The sequence below is a fragment of the Myotis lucifugus genome, unplaced genomic scaffold, assembly GCF_000147115.1.
Source record: "Myotis lucifugus unplaced genomic scaffold, Myoluc2.0 scaffold_210, whole genome shotgun sequence".
Taxonomy (NCBI): domain Eukaryota; kingdom Metazoa; phylum Chordata; class Mammalia; order Chiroptera; family Vespertilionidae; genus Myotis; species Myotis lucifugus.
The window spans coordinates 1,175,753-1,192,932 of record NW_005871258.1 but is presented as its reverse complement, the minus strand read 5'-3'; the positions used below and the strand labels follow the sequence as shown (position 1 = coordinate 1,192,932).

The window sequence follows — 17,180 nt, the reverse complement described above, 5'->3', positions numbered from 1 at the left end:
TCACAGAGTACATTTTCTTTTGCCAGGCTACTTTTACTCACCATAATTATTCTGAGATTTATGCATGTTGTCACATATAATCAAGAGTTTATTTCTGTTTATCACAGACTAGTATTCCATTGTGTGGATATACCACATAGACATTTTGGTTGTTTGCTTTCTGGGACTACACAAATAAAACTGTTATGAATGTTCTTCTGTGAGTCTTTGTATAGACAAATACTTTTATTTCTCTTGGATAAATACTGAAGAGTAGATAGAGTGAGTGAATCACATGATGGATATATATTTAACTTCAGAAGAAACTGAAAACTGTTTCCCAAAGTGGTTGCACTATTTTATTTTACCTTTGCACCACCAGTGTATTAATGTTCTGGTTGTTCCATATCCTCACCGACACTTGGTGTGTGAAATCTAATGTTAGCTATTCTAATAGGTATGTATTATGGTTCATTTGCTTTCCTTAATGACTAATGATTTCATGCATCTGTTCATGTGCTTATGGGAGATTATATATATATATATTCTTTCCTTAGTTTCTGTTCAAATCTTTTGCACACTTTTATCGAGTTGTTCATATCATAAGTAAGTCGTGAAAGTTTTTTTTGGTATAAGTCCTTTGTCAGGTATGTGTTTTGTATATATTTTCTTCCTGTCTGTGGCTTGTCTTTTTATTTTCTTAACAGTGTCTTTTAAGGAGCAAATGTTCCTGATATTGATTAAATGAAATTTATTGATTTTCAGAAATTCATATCCAGCTTGTGTGTTCTTTTAAAGAAATCATTAATCTTCAGTAACTGAGATTTTCTCCCATGTTTTCTTGTAGCAGTTTTATAGTTTTAGTTCTTACATTTAGATCTGTGATCCATTTCAAGTTACTTTTTGTGTATAGTACTAGATATAGATCGAAGTTTACTTTTTTGCATATGGATATTTAGTTGAAAAACTATCCTTTCTACATGGAATTGTTTTCCACCTTTGTAGAAAGTCAGTTGTCCATATATGTGTAGGTTTGTTTCTTGGTTGTCTATTTTGTTTGATGAACATATTTATATATCTTGATGCCAAATACAACACTCCTGATTACTCTGTTTTAAGTCTTCAAATTAGGTAATGCTAGTCTCCAACTTTGTTCTTTCTCAAAGTTCTTTTAGCTATTGTAGTTACTTTGCATTTTAATTTTAGAATTAGCTTCATAAATATAAAAACAGCCTGCTTTGGAATTTGATTGAAATTGGGGAAATGACATCTAAAGAATATTAAGTGTTTCCACTCATGAACACAGTATGTCTTTTCTTTTTCTTAGATCTTTAATTTCCCGTACGTTATCTTATTATTTTTAGTGTACAAGTCTTAATGCTTTTTTGGGTCATATTTTCCCTAAGTATATCCTATTTTTTTGATGCTGTTGTAAATGGAATTTAAAATGTCATGTTCTGATTGTCTATTGCCTGAATATGAAAATACAATTGTTTTTAAAATAAACTTTGTATTTTAGAACACTTTTAGATTTACAAAAAATTTGTAAGGATACTACAGAGTTACTACATTCCTCATACCCAGTTTCCTCTCTTATTAACATTAGCATGGCATATTTGTTACAATTAATGCAACAACATTGATACATTATTATTAACTAAAGCCCCTATCTTATTCAGATTTCTTTCATTTTCCCCTAATGTCCTTTTTCTGTACCAGGATCTGATCTGGGACACCATATTATATTTAGTTGTCATGTCTCCTTATGTTTCTCTTGGCTAAGACAGTCTCAGACTTCCCTTAGTTTTGATGACCTTGACCAGGGGTCCTCAAACTACGGCCACATGCAAATACAAATATTGTATTTGTTCCCGTTTTGTTTTTTTTACTTCAAAATAAGATATGTGCAGTGTGCATAGGAATTTGTTCATAGTTTTTTTTTTAAACTATAGTCCGGCCCTCCAACGGTCTGAGGGACAGTGAACTAGCCCCCTGTTTAAAAAGTTTGAGGACCCCTGACCTTGACAGTTTTGAGGAGTACTAATCAGGTATTTGGTAGAATGTCTCTTAATTGGGGTTTGTCTAATGTTTTTTTCATGATTTGAGTGGGTAATATGTTTTTGAAAGAAAGATCACAGAGATAATATATATCCAGGGTATTATAAGTACATACTATCAATATGACTTATCACTGTTGATTTTGACCTTGATAACCTGGCAGACATGATGTTTGCCTTTCTGGAATGTCATATAATTTGTATCATATAGTGTTTCACCTTTTCAGGCTGCTTCTTAGCAGTGTGCATTGAAGGTCTATCCATGTCTTTTCATACTTTAATAGTTCATTTATTCTTAGTATTGAACAATATTCCATCATATGTTTGTACTACAGTGTGTTTAGTCATACACCTGTCAACGGATATCTTAGTTACTTCCAGTTTTTGACAATTATGAATAAAGCTGCTATAAACTTTATTGTGCAAGTTTTTGTATGGACATAAGTTCTCAAATCAGCCGAGTAAATACCTTGGAGCACAATTGCTGAGTCATATGGTAAAACTATCTTTAGCTTTATCAGAAAGTGCCAACCTCTCTTCCTAAGTGACTCTACCATTTTGCATTTCTACCAGCAATTAATGAGTTTCTCTTGCTCCACAGCCTTGTCAGCATTTGGCATTGTCAGATTTTGTATTTTAGACTTTATAGTCGGTGTATAGTGATAGCTCACTGTTTTTATTTTTAATTCTCCAATGACAGATAATGTCATATATTTATTTGCCATCTGGATATCTTCTTTGGTGAGGTATCTATTTAGATCTTTTGCCCATTTTTTCATTGTTTTACTTATTGTTGTCGTAAAAAATTTTTGTATATTTTAGATACACATTCTTGTCAGATAGATATGTGCTTTGCAAATATATTCTCCCAGTCTGAGCTTTATATTTTCATTTGTTTTTAGCAGTGTTTTTTGCAGAGCAGACATTTTAATTTTTGATAAAGTTCAACTTGCTAACTTTTTCTTTCATGGATTTTGATTTTGGTGCTGTATTTAAAAACTCTTCATCAAACCCAAGGACACATATTTTTCTACTGTTTTCTTCTAGCAGTTGTGTAGTTTTGCATTTTATACTTAAGGTCTGTGATCTATATTGAGTTAATTTTTGTGAAAGATGTAAAGTCTGTATTTAGGTTCACTAATTTGCATAAGGCCATCCTAAATTTGTTCCAGCACCATATGTTGAAAAACTGCCCTTCTCTGTTGTCTTTGCTCTTTTTTCAAGTTCAGTTGCCTATATCTGTGTGGGCCTATATATAGCTCTTCTTTCTGTTCCATTGATCTATTTTTGTTTATTCTTTTGCAAAACCATGCTGTCTGAAGGAGTTGCTATTACTTTGTTTTCTTCAATATTGTATTGGCTATTCTGGATCTTTTGCCTTTCCATGTAAGCTATAGAATCCGTTTATTGCTATCTACAAAATAACTTTCTGGGATTTTAATTGGGTTTGCATTGAATTTTAGATCAAGTTGGGAAAAATTGGCATCTTATCAATATGAAGTGTTTCAATCCATTAATGTAGAATGTTTCTTCATTTATTTAGATTTTTTATTGCTTTCATCAGTATTCTACAGTTATCTGCACATAGTGTGCATTAATTTTGGAGAGTTCTAGGACATTACTTTAAATATTTCTCATGTTTATTTTCTTCTTTTTTCTCCTTCTGGTATTTCAGTCATACCCACAGTTCTTGGATATTCTGTTCTATATGTTTTTATTCTTTTATTTCTCATTGTATTTCAATTTGGGATGTTTTTATTGACCTGTCTTCAAACTCAGTGTTTTATCCTTGACTTTTTCAAGTCTACTGATCAGCCCATCAAGGGCACTTTTCATTTATGTCACAGTATTTTGTTTTTTTAGCTTTCTTTGTTATTCTCTCAGACTTTCTGTCTCTCTGCTTACATTATACACGTGTTACTGCATATTGTGTACTTTTTGCATTAGTGCCCCTAAGCAGTTAATCATAGTTACTTAAAATTTTCTGTTGGATACTTCCCATTCCATGCAATATCTGAGTCTGATTCTGACCCTTCATGGTTCTATTTTTGCTTGATTTTTCATGTCTTATGATTTTTTGTTGAGGGTGAATCAGATTGTAGTGGGTATTGGTTAATTGAGGTTAAAGAGGCCTTTAATGTGAATGTTTATGTTACTTTGCTAGAGGAGTTGAGTTGTGTTCAATGTTTGTTGTAGCTGTAGGTTCCAGAGGCTTCAGATTCCTCGATTGTCCTGATTTTTTGTATCTTCTCTTGACTTTAGGTTCCCTACCTACTCCTCCTCAGTAAGACTGCAACCTGAGCTTTTTCAGTTGTAATTCACTGTGATTATCCTGGAATCCTGTTAGTGTGCTTGTTAGGAGAGGGGGAAGGAATATCCTATATAATAAAAGGCCAGCCACTATAAGCGTAATGACCAGAAGGACCAGAGACCAGAACCACCACAGCCCCTCGCCGGGCTGGTCCTGCCCCCAAGTAAGCGGTTAGGGACGATCAGGCAGGCATGCAGAGTGGTTAGGGGCGATCAGGTAGGCAGAAGGCCCCTCACTAGGCTGGCCCTGCCCCCAAGCAAAATAAGAGGGAGGCCCAGGCCACCAGTGGTGATGCTGTAGTAGGTGTGCTGCAGCCCAGCGATCATCCCACAGAGGGAGGTCCAGGCCAGCCAAGCCATCGCACTCCACACCTGTCGCCTGCAGAGGGAGGCCACTGGTGGCAGGAGGGAGGCAGTGCTACACAGATGGCAAGCAGTGACAGCAGTGGGAGTGAGGCCAACTGCCTGCAGCCAGGGGAAGGAAAGCCCCAATAGGCCCTGATCTCAGGCCAGGCCTAGGGACCCTACCTAAGGGGTCCCAGATTGTGAGAGGGTGCAGGCCGGGCTGAGGGATCCTCCTCAGTGCACGAATTTTCATGCACTGGGCCTCTAGTCTTCTATATATATAAAAGGCTAATATGCAAAGTGTCCTCTCAGGAGTTCAACTGGGAGAACAGGAATTCGATTGTTTGCTATGACGTGCGCTGACTACCAGGGGACAGCGTGAAACATGGCAGGCAACTGGCGGCAGTGATGGTGGGGTGCTGAGGAAGCAAGGGGAGGAGGAGGCAGGGACATGGGGAGGCAGGGGGAGGGAGGTAACCACAGAGTGGCAGCGTGTGGGTGATGAGGGAAGGAGGGAGGTGAGGAGGTAGGGAGGCAGGGAACCTGATCGGCCCTGATTGCCGTTCAGGTCTAGGGACCCTACCCATTCATGAATTTTGTGCACCGGGCCTCTAGTGTTCTATAGTCATGTACTTTAAATCTCAGTCTTTTGGTGCATCTGTATCTCTGGACTCTGATATTACCTGTGTTTTTCAATGATATAACTTCGTTAATTTGTTTGTTTGTTTGTTTGTTTATTTTTATAATTACTTATGTGGAACTGGAAGGCTAGAGGTGATAGAGTGGAAGGAATACCCTTCCCCAGCTGGGATAAGCTCTGGTAAAGTTTTGTTCACTTGAAGAGTAAGCCTTATTTTGGGGAATGCTCTGGGCATATTTTACAGTAAATACTTTTTCCCTGTCAGAGACAAAAGGGATCCTTTTTCAGATCTTCACTGTGAAAATCAAGTGGGGTTCCTGAAGGTAAATATGGGGGCCCTCTAAGAATGTGGCCCCTAGGATCTTCTCCCTCTCACGTTAATGCACACTCAGCTTCCAGCATTGCATCAACATTATCATTTAAATGTTTTAATCATTTATGATTTAAGAGGCTTCTGCTCCAGGTGAGCACACCTCAGTTGTGACTCTGGATTTGCCTTTCTTCTCATATTTTAGGGTGCCAATACACTCTGCACCTCACTATCCTGATGTTTTCACAAAAAGTCTTTGATTTTCAGTTTAGTCATCTTTTTCTTCTTGTAACAATGGGGATGATGTCTTCTAAGTTTTTTACATGTCAGAGCTGAAACCAGAAGTTTTACAATTTATTATTAATATATTTATCTGGTATTCTATACCCTTGCTAAATTTACCTGTTAGTTCTAGTGGTCTTTTTGTAGATTCCATTTGATTTTTCTATACACTCAATTAGGTCATCTGCAAATAAAAGCAATTTTATTTGTTCAATCTGCATGTTTTTTGTTCTTTTCTTACCTGTTGTGCTGGCTAGAATATCAAGTTCACAGTTGAATAAAAATGAAGTGGACATTCTTCAGTATTTTCACATCCAAGGGGGAAGCGTTCAGACTCTCAGTAGTTAATGTGATATTAGCTGTACATCTTTCACCTTTCATAGATGACTTCTATCAGGTTGAAGAAGTTTTGTTCTATTCCTAAATTAATTAGAGTTTTTTGTTTATTTTTCTGTTGTTTTTTTTTTAGGAATGGATGTCCTTTGTCAAATCAGGGTATATTATGATTTCTATAGATTTCTGGTCTCAGTTAACTAATATTTTGTTTAAGCTATTCACATCTATTTTTATAATTGAAATTGGCCAACAATTTGCCTCATTGGGGTTTTTAAAAATGAGAATTTGGTATCAAGTAATGTAAACCTTATGATAATCTTTCCAATTCATTTTGTTTTCTTTCAATACCTACAACCATCTATATAATATTGCAGTTTTAGTACTTGGCAGTGAAGCCATTTGAGTCTGAACTTTCTCTTTGAGGGAAGATTTTACTTAATTAATGAATGAAGGAACATTTAGAAAATTCTTCTTATGCCATTCAGTATGTATTTTTTAAATATATTTTTATTGATTTTTTTACAGAGAGGAAGGGAGAGGGATAGAGAGTTAGAATCATCAATCAGCTGCCTCCTCCACACCAACCAAGGTACATGCCCTTGACTGGAATCGAACCTGCGACCCTTCAGTCCGCAGGCCGATGCTCTATCCACTGAGCCAAACCAGTTAGGGCTCAGTATGTATTTTTTTGAGGCATGTGTCCATATTCTGAAAATTAGAAAACATAATGTTTTTTATGTTACATTATCCTTCAACATTCTAATGTCCACAGAATCTGTAGTGATTTTTTCTTTTTCTAGTCTGTTGTTTTTAATAGTCTTTTCAAAGGACCAACGTTTTGCTTTGGTGATCCTCTCTCTTGTTTGTTTTATTATTAACTTTTGTTCTTTATTCTTACCTTTTATTTTCTTTTTTTCTAATTTCTTCAGATTAATGCTTACAGTATTACTTTTCAGGCTTTCTTTTTTCTCATATGTATATTTAAGTCCATAAAATTTCCTCTGTTCATTTAATTTTTGGCCTAAAACCTGTATTTTTATACACCTATATCTAATCTAGTAGATCCTAACTTCAAAATGTATCTGAAGCTGAGCATTTCTACCACTTCTGTTACAACCTTGCTGATATTAAAAGATATTTTGGTAGGTAGAGAATGCTAAAGGTTGGGAATATTTTTATTTTAGCACTTTGATAATACTCTGCCACTGTCTTCTGACTTTTATTCTTTCTGCTGAGAAGTCAGCTCCAAATTTGTTTTTCAAATATCAATAGCTTATATTTTATAATGCACTCACATTTATCATACGTTTCCTATTTACTTATACAAAAGACAAAGAATTACAAAGAACCTACTTAGGAGCTGTAAAATCCAACTACATTCAATATAGTTAAAATACTGTTCTCCATTGTCAATTGATGAGAAAATGACTAGTTTTATTCTATTTGTATACTCTACTTATTAAAAGTTGAGTCCTGAGAACAGTTCAAAACATGTCTAGATTTCAATATCTCTAAATTGAGTACATTTTCTAGGCCAAATCAGCCAAAATGAGGTGCATCCATTGCTGTTTGGGTTTCACTGCTGATAACAAAATCCCCAGGGTTTCAAAGGCAATATTCATTACAGTAGGTCCTTGGGTTACATCGTAGATCTGTTCCTGTAACGCGATTTTCGCCGTAAGTCGGAACCCACCTACATAAGCACCTACGTCACTCACATGGAACACATACACAGCAGTAATTAAGTGAAACAGTAAAAAAAAAAATTTAAAAGAAAGATAACAATTCCTGACCTTTATTTGTGGTAAATAAATGAAAAACTTAAAGCACATATGTACATACACCGAAATGACAGAACTTTTTTAAATAAATACTGTAAATGGTAGATTGCAACATAACCACAAAACGACATACATCAAGTCCAACATAATCCGAGGACTAGCCTGTATTTGTGTTTCTATACTGCTTAAATTAACTTTCTAAATAAGTATAGTATTTTAGTAGCAGAATTTTTCTGTTTGGGTTTCCATGTCAGATACATTAACACTTGTGAAAAGCTGGCATGTTTTCAGAATACTTCCTAGAAGCAGATTATAAACAAAAACAAAAGAAGTTCGTGTTTCTGCACCTGTACATCAAACATCTCAAGGTCCAAGAAGTAAGAATTCTCCATACAGTTGAATGACTGACAGAGCTATCTATACTAATAATAGAGGAATATGCAAATTGTCTGGGACAACATCACAGTAACAGTAACGACCGAACAGCAGGCTGTGTGGGGCAACCAGGCTCGCAGGGGGGTTAGCGAGGGACAACCAAACGACTGAAAAGCAGGCTGCCTGGGGCAACCAGGCAGGCAGGGGAGTTAATGAGGGATGACCAAATGACTGAACAGCAGGTGCATGGGGTGACCAAGCTGGCAGTGGGGTTAGTGAGGGACAACCAAATGACTGAATAGTAGGCTGCATGGGGTGACCAGGCTGGCAAGGAGGGCAGTTGGAGGCAACCAGGCCAGTGGCGGGGGGCAGTTGGGGGCGACCAGGCCAGCGGGGGGGAGGGGGGGCAGTTAGTGAGCAATCAGGCAGGCAGGCAGGCAGGCAGGTGAGCAGTTAGGAGCCAGCGGTCCCAGATTGTGAGAGGGATGTCCGAGGGGTCCTGGATTGGAGAGGGTGCAGGCTGGGCTGAGGGGGGCCCTGCCCCTCCACCCCCCATGCACGAATTTTGTGTACTGGGCCTCTAGTCTGTTAATAAAAAGTTAGTTTGGGTTTGTGTGTTCAGTGATTCCCAGACAGGTTTAATTTGAGTTTGGGTGTTTGAGCCTAAAAAAGATTTCAATATTAAAATCTATTCCAGGTAACATGATAGCCTATCTAATAAAGAGGTGATATGCAAATTGACCATCACTCCAACACACAACATGGCCGCCCTCATGTGGACACCAGATGGCTGCCACAAAATGGCCAGCAGGGGAGGGCAGTTGTGAGCAATCAGGCCTGCAGGGAGAGCAGTTGGGGGGGACCAGGCCAGCAGGGGAGGGCAGTAGGGGGGAACCAGGTCTGCAGGGGAGGGCAGATGGGGGGGACCAGGCCTACAGGAGAAGGCAGTTGGGGGCAACCAGGCCGGCAGGGGAGGGCAGTTACGGGTGACCAGGCTGGCAAGGGAGAGCAGTTAGGGGTGACTGGGCCAGCAGGGAAGGGCAGTTGGGGGTGACCAGACCAGCAGGGGAGCAGTTAGGCATCGAACAGGCTTGTAAGGGAGTGGTTAGGGGGTGATCAGGCAGGCAGGCAGGCAAGCGTTTTGGAGCCAGCAGTCCTGGATTCTGAGAGGGATGTCCAACTGCCCATTTAGGTGGGATCGGGCCTAAACAGGCAGTCGGACATCTCTTGAGGGGTGCCAGATTGGAGAGGGTGCAGGCTGGGCTGAGGGACTCACACACACCCCCATGCACAAATTTCATGCACTGGGCCTCTAGTTTTATGTAAAAAGTCCAAAAGAATTTACCACAAAAATCTGGAGCTAGCCCTAACTGGTTTGGCTCAGTGGATGGAGCGTCGGCCTGCGGACTCAGGGTTCCCGGGGTCGATTCCGGTCAAGGGCATGTACCTTGGTTGCGGGCACATCCCCAGTGGGGAGTGTGCAGGAGGCAGCTGATTGATGTTTCTCTTTCATTGATGTTTCTGGCACTCTGTCCCTCTCCCTTCCTCTCTGTGGAAAAATCAATAAAGTATATTTAAGGGAGAAAAAAAAGAAGGAAAAAAATCTGGAGCTAATAAGCAGTAATAACAAGGTTGTAAGGTTAATATACAAGGTCAATTGCTTTCCAATACCAGCATTGAAGAACTGGAATTTGAAATTTAAGATAATATCATTTATATTAGCACCTCCCAAATAAATAATTAAGTATAAATCTAACAAACTATGTGTAAAATCTGTGTAAAACTATAAAACTCTTGTGGATAAAATCAAGGAACTAAATAAAATTATAGATATTTCATAATAGGAAAACTCAGTATTGTCATGATGAACAACTAGATATCCATGTGCAAAAATAATAACTCTTAGACACAGTTATCATACCCTTCAAATGAACTCAAAATGCACCATAGACCTAAAGGAAATGCAAAACTTTAAAATTTATTGAAGATAATATAGGAGATGAGATTGGGCATAGTGATGACTCAATACAATACTAAAGGCACAATCCATGAAAAAAATAAACTGTACTTCATTACAATTAATGTTTTGTTTTGTTTTTCTCTGCAAATGAAAATGAGAAGACAAGCCACAGACTGGGAGAAAATACTCGTAGAAAACACATTGAATAAAAGACTGTTACTTAAAATATATTTTTTTATTTATTTTTTTAACCAAGATGGCAGTGTAGGTAAATGTGATACTTGCTGCCTCCCACAGGCACATCAAAATTACAACTAAAATACAGAACAACCATCATTCAAAATTACCTGAAATCTGCCCTAACCAGTTTGACTCAGTGGATAGAGCGTCGGCCTGTGGACTGAGGGGTCCCAGGTTCAATTCCGGCCAAGGGCATGTACCTTGGTTGCGGGCACATCCCCAATAGAGGGTGTGCAGGAGGCAGCTGATCAATGTTTCTCTCTCATCCATGTTTCTAACTCTATCCCTCTCCCTTCCTCTCTGTAAAAAAAAAAAAAAAAAAAAAAAAAAAAAAAAAAAATTACCTGAAATCTGGTTGAATGTAAGTTCTACAACTAGAGAATTAAAGAAGAAAGCACACTGAGACTGGTAGGAGTGGCAGAGGCACAGAACGGGTTGGTCCGACAGCCATGTGTGGCATGTTTTTAATTAGAAGGAATATCACAGCTGTGGATGCCTCCTGTGAGGAGCAAGGGGTCCCAGCACCACACCATACCCCTCAACCTAGGTTTCCAATGCCAGAAAGAGAAGTCCCAGTAACTTCAGGCTATAAAACCTGAAGTGAGGATTGTATGGTCTGAAGCTGCCCACTGGGTGCACTGGCTATGGGGCCTCCCAGGAGGTGCAAAGTCAGCCACTGCCTGGGAGCACCCAGCACAAACTGCAGAGCAATCTCAAATGGCTGCTACTTGTGTTTGACTTGGAAGTGCCCAGGCAAAGCCAAGCTGTCTTGGGCCTATTATTGATAGACTAGAGACCTGGTGCATAAAAATTCGTGCACTTGGGGGGTGGGGGGTTGTCCCTCAGCCTGGCCTGCATCCTCTCACAGTTCAGGAGCCCTCAGGGGATGTCTGACTAACAGCTGCCTCCCTCTGCAGGAGGCGACCCGGTGGGCTGATCAGGGGACAGCGCCTGCCAAGCGAGCAGCCGGACCCGCCCCCTTGATTACCCCTCCGCTGTAGCTGGTTGCCACTGCCCCTAATCACTGTCCCCTCCCTCTGCCTGCTGGCACACACCTTGGCTGTCCTAGTGCTGCCTCCTCTCTGGCTCTGCCCCGCCGACCAGTCGTTCAGACATTTGGTCGACTTGCATATTAATACTTCTATTATATAGGATATGGGGCATGCTGATGCCAGCTGCTGCTTGTTTTGAGAGATTTTTGAAAAATCTGAAGCCTGAGCCAGGACAGGTCATTCATTTGGGAAAGTGTGGGTGGGGCTGCAAATTGGATGGGGTAGGGTCTTGGAATCACCATGATGGAGCATACAGCATGAGCCAGGTTTATGGAAACTCAGATATGGCTGCCAGTAAGCTCTGTGATGAGGGAGGTCTCAGCATAGGAACAATGGCCCCTATGAGCTCCCCTGTCTTGGAAAAAGCTGCCCCCCAGTTCTTGTTCCAATGCCAGACAATCCAGTTCCTTCCCATATGTCCCTGGACATACCCCTCTACCCCCGCCCCAAGCTGCTGCCCTAGTGCTGGACCTCAGAGTAAGGGAGGGAGTCTGAGTAAGCTTGTACACCGACCCTTCAAGACAGTGGTTCTCAACCTTGGCTGCACATTAGAATCACCTGGGAATCTTTTTAAAATCCTGATTTCTGGGCCTCATCCTCCGGAAATTCTGTTTCTTTGTTACTAATGTTGTGGCCTCACCCCATAACAAAGAAACAGAATTTCTGGAGGATGAGGCCCAGAAATCAGGATTTTAAAAAGATTCCCAGGTGATTCTAATGTGCAGCCAAGGTTGAGAACCACTGCTTTAAGAGGGACTACCTGGGTCTCCAGCAGCTTCCATGTCACTGAGCCACAATCTCCACTAGTTTTTATAGCCTGAAGTTATGGGCACTTCTCTTCCTTGCTCTGGAACCCTAAGCTGGGGGGTCTGGAGTGGGACTCATACCCCTTGCTCCTCATGGGAGGCCTCTGCAGCTGTGATATCCCTCCCAGTGAGAAGAAACAAACACCACACATCAGTGTCAGACCAGCCTGCTCACTCATCCGCCCCTCCTATCAGTCTCAGTGTGCTTTCTTCTTTACTTCTCTAGTTGGACTTCCATTCAGCCAGATTTCAGGTGGTTCTGAATGATGCTCATTCTGTATTTTAGTTGTAATTTTGATGTGGTTGTGAAAGGCAGCGAGTAATGGTATTTATCTACACCACCATCTTGGTTCTCCCAATTCCCTTAATATTAGTGTTCAAGTTTTTCATTGATGATTCTTTAGTCTACGATTTTGTATATTATGTTAGCTGTTATTTCTTTGACTCTTGCAGTGGTTCTCAACCTTCTGGCCCTTTAAATACAGTTCCTCATGTTGTGACCCAACCATAAAATTATTTTCATTGCTACTTCGTAACTGTAATGTTGCTACTGTTATGAATCATAATGTAAATATCTGATATGCAGGATGGTCTTAGGCAACCCCTGTGAAAGGGCCATTCGACCGCCAAAGGGGTCGCGACCCACAGGTTGAGAACCACTGGACTATTGTGTTTATTCTTTCCTTCTGGTATTTTGATTGGGTGAATATTGAACCTTCTCATTCTGTTTTTTAATGGCATTGAACCCCTCTCTTTTATTTATTTCCTATGCTCTATCATAGATAATTTCCACTGATCTGTTTTTTTTTCCACTTACTAATTGTCTCTCCCATTGTGTCTGTTGTGTTCTTAAACTTGTCTGTTTATGTGTTTTTTCATTGTTTCAGTTACTTTAGTTTAATTTTTGAAGTTCTCTTTAAAATCTTTTGGTTCTTTTTCCTTTTTATGATGTATTCTATTACTTATTTTATGTCTCAGTATTTAAACATAACTATTTTTTTTTATCCTTACCTGAGGACATATTCATTGATTTTTAGAGAAGGGGAGGGAGAGGGAGCTTGAGAGAGAGAAGTGGGGAGAGAGAGAGACATTAATGTGAGAGAGAAACATTGATGTCAGAGAGAAACATCGATTGCTTGCCATCCTGTATGCGCCCTAACTGGGATCAAACCCTCAACCTATGTAAGCACATAAAATAATTATATGCTTGGACCAGAAATTGAACCCACAGCCGTTCAGTCCATGGGACAACATGGGCCAGGGCAACACAAGTATTCTTAACTTTCTATTTGAAAACACTACAATCTGAAATCCTGGGGGATCTAATTTAGTTTGACTCTCACTAAGTTTGGGCTAATACTTAAAGTGTTTTTAAAATTTGAATTGTCAGCTGACTTTCAACACGCATTTATCTGAGGTTTAGTTCTTAGCCTGGATTAAGGGTAAAGTGAAGTTTTGTGTTTATTTCTGTCAAGTGCTCTAGATTATATATATGACCATCCTAGAACCAGATTTTATTTTGATGTTTTATCTTGAGATTAAGAATTCCCAAGGAACACTTTTAGTTGTTATTATTACCCTAAGCATAGCAGTGGTTGGTTGACAAGCTGATTTTGTCTAGTCTGACCTTATCACTTATGTCCTCAGTGGGAGGGCCTTAGTTCTAATTCTTGTGTTGCAGGCATCTCTATGGTCTCATCTTTTGTTTCTGAGTTAAAACACAAGACCCTAGACTACTGATGTTGCAGAATTTACCAGGCAACTGGGAAATACACAATGAGTGCTCGGAGATTCAGGAAAAACCCCTTTATTTAAAGCAGTGCTGCTGGCTCAGGGGATTCGAAGATCCAAAGCCTAAACAACTTATACAATGAGATTATTCCTTAAATATATTTCTAAATTCTTTGTTTCCTTACTTCCCGGCTTTTGCAGTCCTGCCTAGATTAGAATGGGGAAGTAAGATTAAGGCTAAAGGCCTGGCCTAGGTGGTGCTAGTCACCTCCCCTCTGCTAAGCTGTTAAATTCTTGGTTGTAGACCTTGTAAACTGAGAGTATTTAGGAAAACAGATTATCGCCTAAGGAAGGGGCAGTGACTTAATTATAGGCTAAGAAGAATGTGCACTAGACATTGGTCAATGGCACAGATTCAGATTGCTACCCCTCCCCCGCAGGTTGCCCCCTATATTCCTCCTCACTGGGACAGGCAAACCCCAATCATATCTAGCATAACATCAGTTCATAGTCTTATGGCTCTAATTTGGCTCCAGGGGGCTTCCCTTACAAATTCTTACAAGTTTAGCCACACATTTAAAAGGATGCTTCTTTATATTAGAAGACTTTCAGATTATCTAGTCTCCATAATGCCATAAATTATATATTCTGTTTACTTCTTTATTGACTGAATTCAATGAAGGCAAGACTGATGTCCACCAAGTTCACTATAGGTTCCTCAACATCTACTTCCTGATATATATTAGCCACTTAATAAATGCGGAATGAATGAAATGCTGTTCAATATAGATTTACTTATAATAGTGAAAAACTGAAATGAATCTAAATGCCTAGTAGTAGGAAAATACTGAAGTAAATGTTTATATTTACTTAAAAGTAAATGGCTATTGCTCATATAATAGTTTTTAGGCAGAAAATGATGATTTGGAGGACTGTGTTATAGATTGAAAGTTATTAAAGATTACATGTAAGTGAAAAAATCAGATTAAATTTTTTGAATTTATAGTATGATAACTTTAAAATATTATAACACTGGATATGAAAAATATGGAAAAACGCTGAATAATGAACACCAAAATGCTAATCGTAGCTTATGTTGGAGTGGTGGATTGAGGGTCCCTTTTTACCCTTTATTCTTTAAACTTCCTATAATGTGGCTTTAGGAAGATACTAAAAAGAAAAAGTTTATTAGTGTTCTTAAAAATTTTTAGATTTAAATACACTAAGAGATTGATTAAAACATAAAAATTTCAGAATTAGTTTTTATTATTAAAATGTTTACAGAGTTTTATATGAAAATACAGAAAAAGACCTTACTGATACTCAGCGACACCTTGCTAAGAAAAAATATGAGCTTCAGCTTACTCAGGAGAAAATTATGTGCTTGGATGAAAAAATTGGTGAGTTTTTCCCCCTAATATTAAATTTTCATTAGGTCTGGTAGAAAAAAGTTTTCTTCTTTCAGTTATAATATAGATAAACTTGGAGATAGGCCCCTAAATTAAAAATATATGAATAAATCATGAAAAAATATGTTTTTCATTGATAGTAAACTTTTTATTTATATTTAGGACCATAAATACTTAGACATGACTTCAAATTTTTCAGTGAAGAAAAAGCTAAACAAAGCAGCAATACTTCATAATTTCTTATGGTCACTTTTAAAATTACAAGTTTTTATGTGATATTAAGCTACTGTAATGAAACAGAGTTCACATATATATTACTTTTGTTAGAAACTGTTCATGTATTTGGCTATATCTATGATATTTCTTGGATTTATAGAGAAAATTATTGTTATAAATTCTCCTATTTATGTTACTTGCCAGTGATCTCTATGAAAATATGGTCATAATTTACTCATTTTTAAAACTGTAAAGTAAAATTTTGATTAGGACTAGAGCAGAGCCCATTTTAAAATGGAATATTGTTAACATTAGCTGTAATGTAGTTCAAATCAGGCATAAACAATTAGGTGAGTGGAGGTGCTTTTTATTGAGATTGGAAATATTAAAAGATAAATATTAAAGGGGATATTAAAGAACTCATTTTGAATATTGTAAGTCCAAGTAAAAATGTAAGGTAAGCAGTTAAATAGATAAGTTTTTATCTCCGAAGTAAAACCTAAGCTAAAGATTTACATTTGGAACACATCAGCAAATAAATGATATTAAAACCAAGAATGAGGAGAAAAGGATCCAGGACTAAGAAGCCAAAGAATTAGGAAGAAAATCCATAAGTGAGTGTTTTTTGTTTTGTTTAGTTTTTGAGGAGGCAAGCAAGCAAAATGTTTTAAGGAGGGTAGTATCAACTATCAGATACTAAGATGGGGATGAAGAAATGTTGATTGGATTTGGTACTTTGAAGGTGTTGGGAACACTGATGAAGTTTGGATAGAGTGTTGGATGTGGAAGATGGGATAGGCGGAGGAATAACTGTAAAATTATCTGAATATGCAATCATAAAGCATTTTTAATCAAGATAATTTTTTCCAGTTCAAGTGCATTGAAATACTTTTCAAAGTAATTTTTCCTATATTACATTCAATGCCTAAAAATAAGTATAGTATCCCAAATAAAAACATGGCTTTTGTTGTGATTAAAACCTAAGATAAATCTTGAAATTCTAAATGACTCACAAATGTAAAAGCACAATTAACACATTTGAATAAGAATACCAAAGGAAAGCTCTAAATTACAAGTTCTCAAAGTAGATTTACATGCCTGGTGGGGTGGGGGTCAGACTGTAGGTGGGAGTAGAGACAGGAGAGAATAGAAGTCTGTTAAGAAGTTTGGCTACCAAGTGTAGCAGAAAAATGGGGCGGTAGCTTGAGTGGGATGTGAGGTGGAGGATTATTTTTAAAGTAGGAACTCCTAGAGCTGTCTCAGAGCTTTCATTTCGTTATTGTATGCCAATGGGAATGGACTCATCTATCAGAACACCCAAAACATGTGTTTGCCTGAAAGATAGTAGCCT

General features: G+C 38.4%; 1 protein-coding gene across 3 annotated transcripts in view; it reads left to right on the top strand.

Moving 5' to 3' along the window:
* The window catches only part of LOC102419945 (testis-specific gene 10 protein), a 123,540-nt gene that overhangs the window by 35,127 nt on the left and 71,233 nt on the right, over window positions 1-17,180 (top strand). For all 3 annotated transcript variants that reach the window (XM_023761521.1, XM_023761520.1, XM_006097734.3), the window contains one exon: window positions 15,489-15,604. In XM_023761521.1, coding sequence (XP_023617289.1) covers window positions 15,489-15,604 — 116 coding nt within the window. The remainder of the gene's footprint in view (window positions 1-15,488; window positions 15,605-17,180) is intronic.